General features: G+C 45.0%; 1 protein-coding gene across 1 annotated transcript in view; it reads left to right on the top strand.

Moving 5' to 3' along the window:
- XYLT1 (xylosyltransferase 1) overlaps window positions 1–14,639 on the top strand; it is a 292,343-nt gene that overhangs the window by 252,233 nt on the left and 25,471 nt on the right. The window contains exons 6-7 of the mRNA XM_087815639.1: window positions 1,354–1,434; window positions 13,507–13,723. Coding sequence (XP_087671765.1) covers window positions 1,354–1,434; window positions 13,507–13,723 — 298 coding nt within the window. The remainder of the gene's footprint in view (window positions 1–1,353; window positions 1,435–13,506; window positions 13,724–14,639) is intronic.

Raw genomic sequence — 14,639 nt, 5'->3', positions numbered from 1 at the left:
GGTGGGAGGCAGAGAGAGTAGAGCAGCTTGTACTTATTGTACACCTACTATGTGCCCTTTAAACCCACCCAGTTGTCCATTCAGAATATATGGATGGAGATCCTACTGTGTGATGGGCAGCCAGGGGAGTTCAGAGACGGTAAATGACTGGACACACAGGGCCTGGTCAGGAGAGCATCTGGGATCTCTCTCCAGATTCTCCCGCTTCTTGAGCCCTGGCATCACCTTCTGAGGTGCCCACCTGCCTCCCAAAGGTCTAGCCTCCATTCTGTTCCCAAAAATGTCCTTACTTTCCTTTGCCTTCGCACATTTCCCCTTTAAACAATGCTTAACCCTTTCCTCCTAAATAAAAATCCCTGAACGGAGAAGCCTGATGATGAAAGAGCTGTCACTTCGGCACCGGCTACCTGTTTGGATTTTTTCAGCGGGAGAGGCAACTACATTTCTGGCAGATGGAGGCCCCTGTGACTGCCTTTTGAAACACTGTCACAGCTGTATGCACAAGCTGATTAGCTGTGACTACACTGCTAGTGCGGAGGTTGATGGTGATAAATTTGGGATAACAATGCTGGGAATGATGTCATTCGTTTGTATGGCACTTTATCTTTTTTAAAGATCTCTCAATCAGTTGCCCCAGGGGTTATCGAGAACTTGCTGTTCATTCATTCATTCATTTCTCAAAATACACAGCAAGAGTCAGTTCAGACTCATCTCCCTTTGTGTCATTTGTTCATTCACAAACATTATTGTAGCTCCTGCTACGTGTCATGATGAGCAAGTGTGAATAGGTCCTGTCTTCATGGAACTTACATCCTAGTGTAAGGAAGTTCAACATCCTCAGATGGTGATAAGAGAGTGAAGTAAATAAAGTTATATGATAAAGGCAGAGAGGGGGTTGCAGGTGCTACTTTAGGTGGGGTGGCCATAAAAGGCTCCTCTGATGAGATGAAATTTGAAAGGGGCCCTGGATAACAATAGCAAGCTAGCTATGGGAAGATACCAGACAGGATTTGCCATGCACAGCAAGCGCAAAGGCCCTGGAGTCGCTATGTATTTGGCATTGAGCTCCATGCTGATGACTTACTATTTGCCAAGCCCAGGTCTGAGCATCGAAGATCTTAAACTAAAGAATATACTGTGCTTATCCTCAAGGAGTTCACAGTATAGGGAGCCTGTAGGAGACTCGCAAACGGTGCATTTTAATGTAGGGTGACTCATGAACGAACACAGCCTTACCTGCCGGAGTGGTGTGAAAGGAGGGATCCTGTTTTTCTATGACAAAGAATGGAGCCAAGACCCAATTCTCCATTGTCTCTGGAGGATTCTAACTTTCCTCTTTGTTTGTTTCCGCAGGACAAATGACCAGCTGGTGGCTTTTCTCTCCCGATACCGAGACATGAATTTCTTGAAGTCACATGGCCGGGACAATGCAAGGTAGTACATCTTCCTGTCTTTGTGCCAAATGGAATGAAAATCTGAGTGATCACTTTGGGGCTTCTTTCTAGGCTGGTTTGGTTAGGCCAGAAAAACGTTGAGGGTGGGAGAAGGGCAGTCACCGTGGACCTCAGCCCTTCAAGAGAGGATCTGAAGTGGCCTTCTTGTCAGCCAAGGACAGAGATCATCGTAAATGTGTCTGATCAAGTCATTGCCCTTGGCACCTTTTGTCCAAGCACTTTTGTGAGTCCATTATCTCATTGTGGCAACTTTTGAGATAAGTAAGGCAGCCTTGCTAATTCCCATTTTATTGAAGGGAAGGCTGAGGCCCATAGTTTATGATTTCCCTCGATCAACCATTTGGTCAGCCAGTCATTCAACAAATATTCTCTGAATGCCAGGCATGTGCCAGGCACCCTTCTAACAGTGAACAAGACAAAGTCCTCGCTCTCATGGAATTTTCCTTTCTAATGGAAAAGAGTCTCATGCCAGCATGGAGTTGAATTCAAGTATCCTGACTCCAGCCCTGTGCCCTCGCTGTTGCCTCACTTTGCTGCCCAAGACATTGGCAAGGATTCGAGGCACCCAAAGCCCAATTGGACTCATTGCACCTCCCTCGTTAAAATGAGCAATGCCAAATAGCATCACTACCATCCAGCTTTGAGTTGAGTCCAAATCTCCATGGCCAGAGATCAGCTGGAAGGGATACAGTCTTGAGTGCCCCCTGTAGGAGGGATCACATGATCAGCTCTACCATCCAGTTATAAAATAATACTATTAAAATCCGGCCCAGGAGCAGTCTAACATCTTAGAGCTTTTTTCTAGAGTTTACCTCAGGGCACAACCTGGCAGTTCATAGAGTAATGCTAGCTTATTAACCTGTTTTGTTTGGTCCTCATGTTGGTTTTGTTCTGTTGTGTTGTGTTTAATTCAGGTGCATTATTTGAAAATAAGTAGCCCCATTTAAAAATAGCACTATTTCCCATGAAAATCCGGATTTTCAGTTCATCTTAAAAGATGCCTGATCGCAGTCATTACCTGGATCTTAGATAATGCCTATTTTTTTTGTTTGTTTGTTTTTTCTATTAATAATCACCCAAGGATATTTTTTCCATTGATTGTTTTAGAGAGAGTGGAAGGGAGGTAAAGAAGGGTTGGGGGGGGAGAGAGAGAAAGAGAGAGAGAAACATCCATGTGAGAGAGACACATGGATTGATTGCCTCCTGGGCCCCAACTGGGGCCAAGGACTAAACCTGCAACCCAGGTAGGTGCCCTTGACTGGGAATCAAACCCACAACCCTTTGGTGCTCAGGCTAATGCTCTAACCACTGAACCACACCAGCCAGGGCAATGCCCGTGTTTTTACCCAGTTGTCCACAGCAGGGAGCGACAAAAGAAGTAGTAGGATCCATTTCCTGAGCTTTGGAGAAGTAAACCCAGAGTCCTTGTGTGGGATCATTTTCGTGCATCCTAACTTTAATTTTATCCAGCTGTCTACTTAGAGACTGTTCCTGTCCTATTGACAGCCTGCATTCTTTGCATTTAAAAAGGGCCCCAGTTTTGAAGACACTCTGTAAATCAGCACAGAGTAGTATAGCATGTTTGGCCACTAAAGGTGGGAGAGGCTTGGGTGGATAATGAAGAATTATAGCCACTGTGTGTTGTGTTCCTCCAACTAAGTGCCCATTGCTCTGCTGGACCCTTTTCATGCAGGATCCAATTTCATTCTTACAGCCACTCAATGCAAAAATGAGAATTAGTATCCCCATTTCTCAGAAAAAAAGGGGGTCTTTGAGAACCTAAATGATCTTTCCCAAGGTCACACTGCTGGAAAGTGCCAGAATTTGAACCCAGGTCTCTGGCCCCAAAGCCCATGTGAGTGAGGTAGAGCTGAACAAGAGCCCATGGAGATGGTTAGTTATTAAAACTAGCCCACGTTTTCGTGTCCTTAGGTAGAAAATGAAGACTTTATTCTCTCCAGGTAACCTTATCACATACATTTTGCACAAATAAAGTTGCATCATGAGAATGGAGCCCATCAGTTGATCGACATGTCTGAATGACACCCTCCCTACTATTCCTGTTTTGGGCCAGTCAGTATTTATTCTCTGACTACTCTTTCCAGGCACTGTGCTAGGAACTGGGTATAGAACAAAGGCTAAAATCATGGGTTTTGAGGTTATACCTCTTGAGTTGGAGTTCTGCTCTACCATGTCCTAGCTGTGTTGCATTGGACAGGTGACTTAACTTCTCTGAGACTTTTCCCTTACCCGTCCAATGAAAATATTAATAGGCCTACACTTATGGAATTGTTGGGAAGATTAAAGGAGATGCTGCATGAGAAACATTTGCCATATAGTAAATGCCCTATGATGGTGGTGATGGTGGTGATCATGCTGGCATTGCCATGATAAATATAAGACTAAAATATTGCTGTTGGGAAAAAGAAACAGATAGTGTATGAGCCGGAGTTCTTCCTCTGGGTGTGTGAGTATATCAGTAGTTGACACATGGTACCCACCCAGCATGGGACAGGATAAAGGCTCAGGCTAAGGAGTGTTGCCTGGAGCTCCTTCTAAAACCCTGAAACCCAAGAACGGAATAGTTCATGAGCTCCAACACCCACCCAGGAGCCTTCAGCTGGGATTCTCTCACTCAATGAAGTAAGGCAGGTAGTTTAGTGTTCATTTAATAGTAGCGGGAACCAACAGATCTTCATTTGCCGCTCTCTCCTCTTTGTTAGCTGAGGCCTCGCCTGCTCTATGAACGTGCCCAGCCACGCCTGTCTTCTGTGGTCTGTTGCGCGTGTGCAGGGCTCAGCTTCAGCTCCTGTGCTGCTCGTGTGTCAGGAAGGACCCCTTTGGTGGGAAATGACAGAAACCCAGCTCAAGTAGCTTAAGGAGTAAAGGAAGTTATTGGATAATGCGACTAAAATATCAGTATCTGACTTCAGATATGCTACTCAAGCAGTTCAAATGATATCAAGCCCTGACTCTGTTAGTGCTTTGATTTTTTGGTGGTTTAACTATTTTTTATTATTCCTGGAAAATGCTACAGTAAAATAAACATATCCCATCAAATAACCAAGTAGTTCACTGGCAGGAATCTTTTTTTTAATTGAGATATACCATCATATTAGTTTCAGGTGTGCAGCGTAATGATTCGACGTGTGTATGCATTGCAAAGTCTAGTTAACATTCATCACCTCACATAGTTACAGATTTTTTTCTTGCCAGGAAAACTTTTAAGATCTCCTTTTAACAACTTTCAAATACACAATACAGCATTATTGACTATAGTCACCATACTGTACGTAACAGCCCCAGGACTTATTTATTTTACAACTGGAAGTTTATACCTTGTGACTCCCTTTTGCCATTAACTTAACTTCCATTAGTTCTGTTATCCTTTGTGTTGGTTTCAGTGTTGTGACTCCAGGTGGTGACCCTTTCCGACTTATTAGCCTCATTTCACAGATAAGGAACCTGAAACTCAGAGAGGTGAAGAAAGCTGCTTAATCTCACATGGCGAGGGCAGGGCCAGGACTCAGACTCAGGCGACTGTGTCCCCAAAGCTTGGCGTCCCTGCGTGGTGATGCCTGTCTGTGTTCTAAGCCTGCTCACCTCCAGTATGCTGGCTGGCTCTGAGGCAGCCACTTTGCTTCTCTGGGCTTCATTGTCTCCCTTTCAAAAACAAGGGGAATGAACAAGATGGTCCCCAAAGGCCCTTCCTGCTTTGATGCTTCTGGACCAGTTCTTGTAAAAGACATTGCGACAGAACCAGAGGGCTTAAAAGACCAAGAGATGGGGGGGTGGACAAAAGCAAACAGCACAGGCCACATGATGCCTCAGCTTTTAACTCCACGTGGTTCCTAATAGCAGCGTTGACCTTCTGTCTCTGTCTCCAGCCTTTAGCAGCCAATTTGGACTTCCAGCGCCCGCTGTGAAGAGATGGCATAAAGACAAACTAGTGTTTTAATAGCTGCCAAATTGGTCCTGACTGTTCCTGTAATTAAATGAAGGGGAGTGTTGTGTTCTCCATTTCCCCTTGCTTTCCTCCAAAAATAAAGTAACTAGATATACTGAAAGACACGTGGCACAGTGACCAGTTTCCCAGACAGCCTCAGCAGAGCCGGCATGAGCAGGTGCCCTAAAGTCTACTTGCAGCCTGAATAAGCTGGTTTTTGCAGACATCCCCTGGAGCTCCCGGCTTCTGCTTAGGGTGCATCAGAGAAGTTTCCCAAATCTCGGCATCCTGATCAAGTCCTAGTGTGCAGGGACAGGCCCCTTACAGGGAGATGGAGAGGAAAAATAATTTCCCTCTGGGACTTTTCCTATCTGGGTTGATCTCAGTTCTCTGCCTAAGTTAAGGTCACCAAGGCCCCAGTGCTCAGTTCTGGGATGCAGTGTGGTGTGGTGCTAAGAGCATGAGCACCGGGGTACAGCCAGCTCTGCCGTGTGACAACCCTGGGACTTCAACAAATGACTTTGACTCCCCAGACCTTCATTTCCTCATCTTTATAAAATCTGGACAGTGATGTCGGAATTGTGGAGAACCAAGTTTCCACAATGACCACAGGAAGGCCATTCCAGCCTCCCTTGGCAAGTGTTACCCCATTCTAGAGATGAGTGCAACTGAGGTTTGCAGAGTTGGTTTAACGTGCTCAAGGCCCCACAGCTAGTGAATGGCACAGCTGAGACTGGAACCAGTTCAGTCTCACTTTTAAGGCCTGTGTTCTTTTATCACCACAGGATCTGAGAGGACCCATAGTTTTAAGTTCTTGGGGTGTACAAGTGAAAGAGCAAAATTCTGATGACTTTAAGCAGAATCAGTTTTAAAATGAGTGGGGGAAGGAAATCAGGTCCTCCTTCCACTACTTTGTAGAGTCAGCCTATCCCAAAGTGTGTTCATGATCCACCAGTGATGTGTAATATTATTCTGGGTGGTTAGTGGGCATACTGGGAAAGTTGGGTACTGATCCCGTGTGCATCAACAAAAGTTTATGTAATTAGCCCATCTAGCCCATGACTTCATGGATATTATGCTTAGAATAAAACTAAGTTTTAAAAAAAATTGAAGCTATCGAGAAAAATATTAAGGGACTTCTCGTACGGTTACTACAATAAGCACATAGCAGGGCAGTTAACCCAGGCTCTGGAACCCATCTGCAGGACTCACATGCTAACAACTTGCTAGGTGTGTGACCTTGGGTAAGTTACATCAACCCTCTGTGTGTCAGGCGTCTCACCTGTTAAATGGAAATGATGATAATAAAACCAAGTGCATAGAGTTGTTGAAAGAATTAAATGAGTGAATATATGAATAAGCTCTTGGAACAGGTAGTTGTGCGTATTAAGTTGACGTGATGGTGGTGATGATGATGGTGGTAGTGGTGATGATGACGATGCTGGAGAAAAATCTTGAAGATGGTATACAAGTTACTAACATTTTAGAAACATTTTCTGCAACTCATAGGGAAACAACTAGCATTTCAAATGTAAGAAGGCCACAGGGGAAAGGAGCTAGGACAGGTCCCAGCCCCCAGGATTGATTGGCAGCTCCTTTTCTCTGACACTGAACTAATCTTCAAACCCAAACCTCCCTTGTTGTATAAACAGGCAACTATTTAGCCAAAAGTTGGCAAATCCATCGAGGGCCTGGCCAGGAACCTCCTCCAAGCACACCTGCTTTCAGGAGGCCCGTTGATGCCAACTTGCTTATCAAGAGAAGGGCTCCCTCCCAGCTATCTTGTAGCACCAGGACTGATGTGAGAAGTGCCTCTTCTCGCCAGTGGGGAAAACAGATTACCTTTCCCTCTAGCTTTTCCTAAACCACCAGTGGGTTTATCACTGTTCACATGTTTGTTTTATTTAATTCAATTACGGCAGTCATGTCAAGGTAACGCTTAGCATCGCGCTGGCCTCCACACAGAGCTGTGTACGCATCCCTCTCCTGGCCTTCGCTTGGGTTTTGAGGTCAACTTTGGAGCTTTTCTTTTTTCCAAACAATACATGTCGAGCTAGACAAAAGCCTAGGAGGAAAATATTTCACAGCGTCATCTCTGAGAGGCAGAGTATTGTTTTTATTTTCTTTTGTTTCTTTTTATGTCCCAAGCCTTCCATGAAGCATATGCATTACTTTTACAATCAGAATAAAAGGCAGCAGACATTGTTCTTAAAAATGTGTGAAATGTGGAAAACTAATTAGCATTCAGTGGACCTTTAGACTCCAGGAGGTATAAGTTTCTTTGGGCTCTGTGCTGTGAAGAGCATGGGCCACTGAGCCTGGAGACTTTAGGTTCCAGAATTTGGGTCCCTGACTCTGTTTTTCTTTCATCCTTGAATGTCAAACCTAAGTCAGCTTTCTCAGCACAGGGGATGTAATAATAGTAACACATGGAGAGTGTACTGCGTGCCAGAAACTGTCCTAAATGCCTTATAGATATTATTTCAGTTTCCACAACAACCCCACGGTGTAAGTCGTTATTGTGCCCATTTTCCAGATGGGGACACTGAGGCTAGAAAGATTACATGACACACAGCTCATGAGTGGGAAACAGACTGGAACCCAGGCGGTGTGGCTCCAGAGTCTGCACCCCTGGCCACTGCGCTACACTGATTCCCTAAGTATGTTCCTTGTAGAGTTTCCTGCCTTGTTCAGGCCGCATGTACTTACGGATGACACGTTCCTTCCACCAACCTGGTCGGAGGCTGCCTGCCCTGTGGCTGGTCTGCTCCTCAGTGAGGTGATGGAACTAAGTATTTCCCCATAGCTCTGACTCCAGCCACCTTAGCCTCTTTTCAGTCATTTGGGTTCTTGCATATACTACTTCTTATAAAGCTTATAAAACTAGCCCCCACACACTTCAGATGACTGAGTCCTTCTCATCCTTCTCAATCCAACTTAAATGCAACCTCCTCAGTGAAGCCTTCCCCAACAATCTTCACTAATTAAGTCCCTGTCTCTTTATTTTCTCTCATTGCGCCGAGTTTCTCTGTATAGCACTTATCACAAATATCTAATTATATATTAATGTGCTCTGTGGCTTTTTATGTCTACTTACTTATTTATTAGAGCAGTTTTATAGCCTTGTGGCTAAGAGTGTGGAATCCAGAGCCTGACTGCTAAGGTTTAAATCGCACTAACCAACTGTGTGGCCTTGGGAAAATTACTTAACCTCTCTGTGTCTCTATTCCTCTAGGAGGGTAAAATGAACCCTCCTAGGACTGTGGTGAAGACTAAGTGGGAGAATACATGTTAGGGTCTAGAAAGGGCCTAGAAAGTAGCAAGTGCTCAGTAAATGACGGGTGTTACTATTTCACTTTTTTCTCTCTCCCCCTAGAAGAGAGAGAAGGCAGGGGTGATACCCATCTTATTCACAAGCATGGTCTCAGCACACAGATCTGGAGTACCGGAGGTGCTCTGCAGAGCTGCTGCTGAAAGAGGCAATGCCCCAAGATCCTTTGCTCTTCCAGGCAGCCGAGGTCAGGAAGGGGCACAACCACCCCCAGCCTGAGACAAATGGCCAGAGGGGCCCCTAAGGAGCTGCCAAACTAGGAACCCAGTGAGCAGAGTCCTCGCTGACTCATGGCATGGAACGGGGGAGAGTTTTGTATTCATGGTGCTCAGACAGAATTAAGTTACCCATGACACTTGTCACCTCTACCACCGCAACCATGGGCACTGCTAAACAAAAATAATAGCAAGAGAGAGTGTTCTCTGTGGGGCCGTTTTGGCTTCTGTCCTTGGTGCTGAAATATCCTTGCTTTTCAGCCCATAGACGGTTTCTCCTTAGCTCTTCCCGTGCCCTGTACACGCCTATACCAAATGGCAGGAGAGATAGAAATTTAAATTTTCTAGCTTGACAAAAGGAAAACATTAAGCGTCTTGGTGAACATTTACAGAGCACTTACTATGTGCTGAGCACTTTGCTAAGTCTTCTCCGTATATCATCTCATTTAAACCTTCACACCAACTCTGCGAGGCAGCTATTATTATGATCACCATTTTCCACATGAGAAACTGAGCCCCCGGTGAGTGCAGACCCAGGACTTGAATCAAGCAGTCTGACTCCAGAGCCCGAAGCTCGGCCTGAGCATCATCATATGGCTGTCATCGTGAGTCCATTCACATAGCTGGCTGACTTCATACACTGTGGTTTTCATGCTTTGTTCCGGGACTTTATTTTTTAACAAAAATGCTTAGGTTGTACTTATGCTAAAGGAGTAATCTGGGTTCAGTGACAGATCACTGGGCAGGAAAGAGAAGAAAGGAAGATTTTTTTTTTTTCCTAGGCTCTGTGACTTTGGATGACTTTGGATCATCCATCCCTCCAGGTCTCAGTGCGCCTGTGTGTGTTTAATCTGTAGAATTAGTTATTATTAGCTGATCGCTAAGATTCCTTCGTGCTCAAACATGCTGTAAAATCTGAGGGGCAGAGTTCTTCCTTTTAGAACTCATTACAGGACAAGACAGCTCTGGAATAATTTCATACTCAGTGGCTGTGGTGAGATTGTAGCAAGGGAATTAACTGAATCGAAGGCCTTCTTCATTGCCTGCCTTTTCTCAGGTCATTTCCAAAGGCTACAAAGCTTGCACTGGATTCCAGGCTGGATTCAAGTCCAGGACTGCTATCTGTGTGGCTTTGGGGTATTGACTTAACCTTCCTGTGACTCAGTTTCTTCATCTATCAAATGCATGTTAGAAGAATCGGACACCTGATCTGATTCGCTAACCACTGCAGCTCCCCGATTGCCTGACAGGCCTGCTGTTACTCTTGCCTTTATTTATTTACTCAGTAAATATGTATTGAGCACCAGCTGTATGCTAGGCACCTTTCTAGACATTCAGGATGCAGCAGTGAACAAAATTAGACAAAAATCTCTAACCCCTTGGGGCTTATGTCTAGTAATGAGAAACAGACAATAAGCTAAATAAATATCTTGTATGTGATACTGAAAGTTTAAAGTGCTAGGGGGAAAAATAAAACATGGAAGGGTGATCAGGGGTGTGAGGGTTGGGGGAGGGGGTGTTATCGCTCTATAAGGAGGAACTGATGGCTGGGTCAGTCCATTGCTCGGGTGAACTGTGCTTACCAAACCCTGTGATTACCAAACGCTGCGCAAGAACCTTCGTGAACATCACCCATCGCACTTTCACAGCTGATTCTAGAGGTATCAGGACAGGGGTACAGGGCTCACCCGACAGGTGAGGAAACTGGGTTCAGAGAGGTTGAGCCAGCCCCCCATCTCAGTCTGTGAAAGCAGAGGCAGGATTGGTACCCAGATCCTTTCGGTGTCTGTCCTTCGGTAGTTCCACCCATTGACCCGGTAGCCCCAGGTAACCAAGTCAGTGGGAAATGAAACTGAAGGGAGGAGAGCATCATTAGTCACCTCTTGTGTCTTGGACTTACTGCTGCAGATCAGTCTGCCCTCCAACCCCCACGTAAGAGAGCCAGGCACCCTTTACTGGCGAGCCCGCATCTTTGAAAAGACACGCCCAGGTGTCTACTGACTTACCTTGATTTCCAGCCTTTACCTTTTCAAGTTATGGTTAATGCACGGGGCAGGAAAAACAGCAAATCACTCCCTGAGCAGCTGATTCCTTTCACCTGCTAGATACCCAGACCCTGGGTCTCTGCCACTTTCTTCCAGTCCAGACCCAGTCCTGGTAGCCCCTCTCAGCCCAGGAACTTTTCTGAGACCTTGGGACTTGGTTGTCTCTATTTTTACTCATGATTAACCAAAGCATGTGCTTGCAGCTTATCAGTTTGGGAATGCAGTAAATACAGCAACCAATCTCCCAACTCCATGAATATTTCATTTTGGAGATTGCTACATAAATATTGTATTTGGATATTATGGTCTGGGACATCACATTAAAATTGCAAGATGATGCTGTTATCCCATATAATGGAACATAAAATTATAACGCTGGTCCATGGGAAGAAAAATTTTGCAAGTCCTCGCACCTGTATGTCTTTTATTTCTCTCTCTGGGTTAGTCTTGGTTACCATGTGAGATTTGATATAAATTATCTAAAATGTAATGTGTTAAGCATGGTTAAATTCATCAACTGGATATTATTGTACAAACTAGCACCAGCCAGAGTGGAGGTAGGATTTTATTTTCCTAAACTCGGGGCTCCTTTTAATGAACTGGTTAAAGCCAGACTTTGTGTCTGTGGTGTGATAGGGTGACTATAATGAAAAACCTTCACCAGGTCACTCCCCACAAAGAGGTCCCTAACCCTTTGCCCATCAAGCTTGGATTTAGCAGGTGGAATGATGTTAGAAAAAGAACAAGACCAGGGATGTTGGATACCTGGATCTTCTGATTGGCTTCTGTCCTTGCCTGTGTCCTCTGGATCCTCAGAAAAGCTGGCGACTTTCCCTGGGCTCCCATGTAATGCCTGCCCACCCCCTTCTTTCTGTCTTACCTCCCCTGTCAGACAACCTCTGTACTCATGGTGATAAGATGCTCTAGGCTTGCATTCTCTCAGCCAAAAATCCCATCGAAGAGTCTTCCTTCCTGGTAAATTCAGCAAAAATCCAGAACCCAATCTCAAACTCAGCTTGAGTTTCTCACCCATCCCTGAACCAATATTATGGTGAAGCAGATGGAATTGACCAGCCTGGCTCATATTCCTGCCCCTGATTTTAGGGATAGGTGCAAACCCAAGTGAACAGAGAGTTGAAGATTAGTGACCGTTCAAAGTAAAATTGAGATGTTTCCCAGAAAAATGAGGCATAAATGCTGGATAGACAGAAACAAGGAATGAAACACCGGTATGTGCTACAATGTAGATGAACCTTGAAAACATGGTTGGTGGAAGAAGCCAAACAAAAAGACCAACATATTGTAGGATTCCATCTATATGAAATACCCAGAATTGGTAAATCCTCAGAGATGGAAAGCAGTTTGGTGGTTGCCAGGGGCTGGGAGGGTTTGGCCAGAGACTGCATATGGGGTGATGAAATATTTTGAAACTAGATAGAGGTGATGTTTGCACACGTTGTGAATGAACTCCATGTCATTGAATCGTGCACTTTAAAATGCTTGGCGTTGTGTTGTAGAGCTGGAGGAGCAGCAGGATCCCTGACTAGCCGGGAGACCTCTTGACTGAGCTCCCAACTAGGTTGCTAGCTCCTGAGGAGCAGGGATCATCCTTAGTCCCTGCCTTGCACCAGGGCCAGCACAATACCTGGCACATAGTAGGTCTGCAATTAATGCTCTCTGTAAATGCACAGGGTTTGGGCCAGAAAGTTAGGTTCTTGCTCTGTCCAGTCTCCCCACATACCTGTTTTATCAGCTTTTTAAAAAAAATTGTCTTTATTGTTGAAAATATTACAGATATTTTCCCCATTGATCCCTTCCCTCAGCTCTTTGACCATAGACTTCTGCATTTACAAAATAGGAAGTGCCAGTGCTGCCCGGCCTGCCTTGCAAAATCCCAAATATTTATACGTATATACTCTAGAGCAGTTCTCCATCTGAAGTTCCTAGATGGAATTCAGAGGGCCTGTGACTTTGAATGGGAAGAAAATGTTCTTGATTTTCCCTGAACTCTAACTGGAACCTAGCTAAACACAGAGAACAAACCACGGTAGTATGAGCAGTAACTGTTAGGAAACACATATTTTCATATCACATTATAGTTGATGCATCTACCTCTAACCGTCATTTCTGCTCACCGCTTCTTAGCAACTGCAGTGGTTAGCAGACCTGCCACAAGATCTTGTTATTTCAGGTGTTAGGAAAGAAACATGTAATTATCATAAATTTGGTGTTTTAAGAAATATTTTGTAATCCTATATTTAATGTGTGAATCAAAGAGCACATGAGTTACCGTATCATAACTTTGCTGTTTTTAAAAACTTATTTTGTAAAATGGGTGTAATAATAGTACCTGCCTCACCGTAAAGACCAGATGACAGTCTATACACAGAACCCTGGCTCAGTACCTGGCACACAGTCAGTGCCCAATAAATGCTTTGATCACCAGGATTGTGCCACCTCATTTGGACTCCTGGTGGAGGCACCTTTGGTCTAATAGCTTCTTTGTCTCTTTCAGGTTCATCCGGAAACAGGGCCTGGACCGGCTCTTCCTGGAGTGTGACGCCCACATGTGGCGCCTGGGGGACCGGCGGATCCCAGAGGGCATTGCAGTGGATGGCGGCTCCGATTGGTTCCTGCTGAACCGCAAGTTTGTGGAGTATGTGACGTTCTCCACAGACGATCTGGTGACTAAAATGAAGCAGTTCTACTCCTATACCCTGCTTCCTGCTGAGGTGAGCATCCAGGAAAAAAATCCATGAGGATGGTGGGGGCTCCCTCTCTAGCCTTTGGAGCAAAGCAGATGCTGAATTTTTGCTGAATTTTTGGCAAAGTGATGTTGAGTCCAATACATAGCCCTCCAAACATCCAGATGAAAATGTAGAATAGCATTTGACTACCAGGGACCTTGCTGTTATAGCAGGGCCCCCGGTGCCCTCCAGGCTACGGAGGCCGTATGGAGTAGATGCCCAGTGCTGCCACCTACAATCCACAGCATTTTCATACAAAGTAGAAAAGGCAGACTTTTCTTCAAAAAAACAAAAACCAAAAACGTTTTTAATGGTTTCGGAGAGAAGGAAGGAGAGGGAGAGAGAGAAACATTGATGAGAGAGAAACATTGATCGGCTGCTTCCAGCATGCCCACTACTGGGGATTAAGCCTGCAACCCAGGCATGTGTCAGGAATTGAAGCAGTGACCTCCGTGTGCATGGGAGGATGCTCAGCCAACTGAGCCACACCGGGTGGGTGGAAGGCAGCTCCTTCTTAAGACACTTGGCTCCCATAGGTCCTAAAATCATTATAATATGCTGATTTTGTTAGAACAAGACACTTACTGCCATTTTCTAAAAAACCGTTATTTAAAAAATGCAAACCTCTGATATCTGCAGTGTTGATGGCAGCCCCACACACCAAAGTGGTGTGGTGTTTAATCTGCACAACTATAAATGCCGGCCCTTTCAGGACACATCCCCATCAGCTCCACGGTCACCAATCCTGTAACAATTTTTTCAACACCAAGAATCCCTCTTCTAATTTTGAAGAGCCCTATCATATCCTGACAGACAGACACTAGTGTTGACCTCATCAGTCACACCAGAAATTCCATTGCTCCCAAGACAGCCAGCAGGGCCTCTACTGGGTGTGCACTGG

Source organism: Miniopterus natalensis, chromosome 3 (assembly GCF_054644295.1).
Source record: "Miniopterus natalensis isolate mMinNat1 chromosome 3, mMinNat1.hap1, whole genome shotgun sequence".
Lineage (NCBI taxonomy): Eukaryota > Metazoa > Chordata > Mammalia > Chiroptera > Miniopteridae > Miniopterus > Miniopterus natalensis.
The sequence above is the reverse complement of the archived record's forward strand: the minus strand, read 5'-3'. Positions and strand labels throughout refer to the sequence as shown.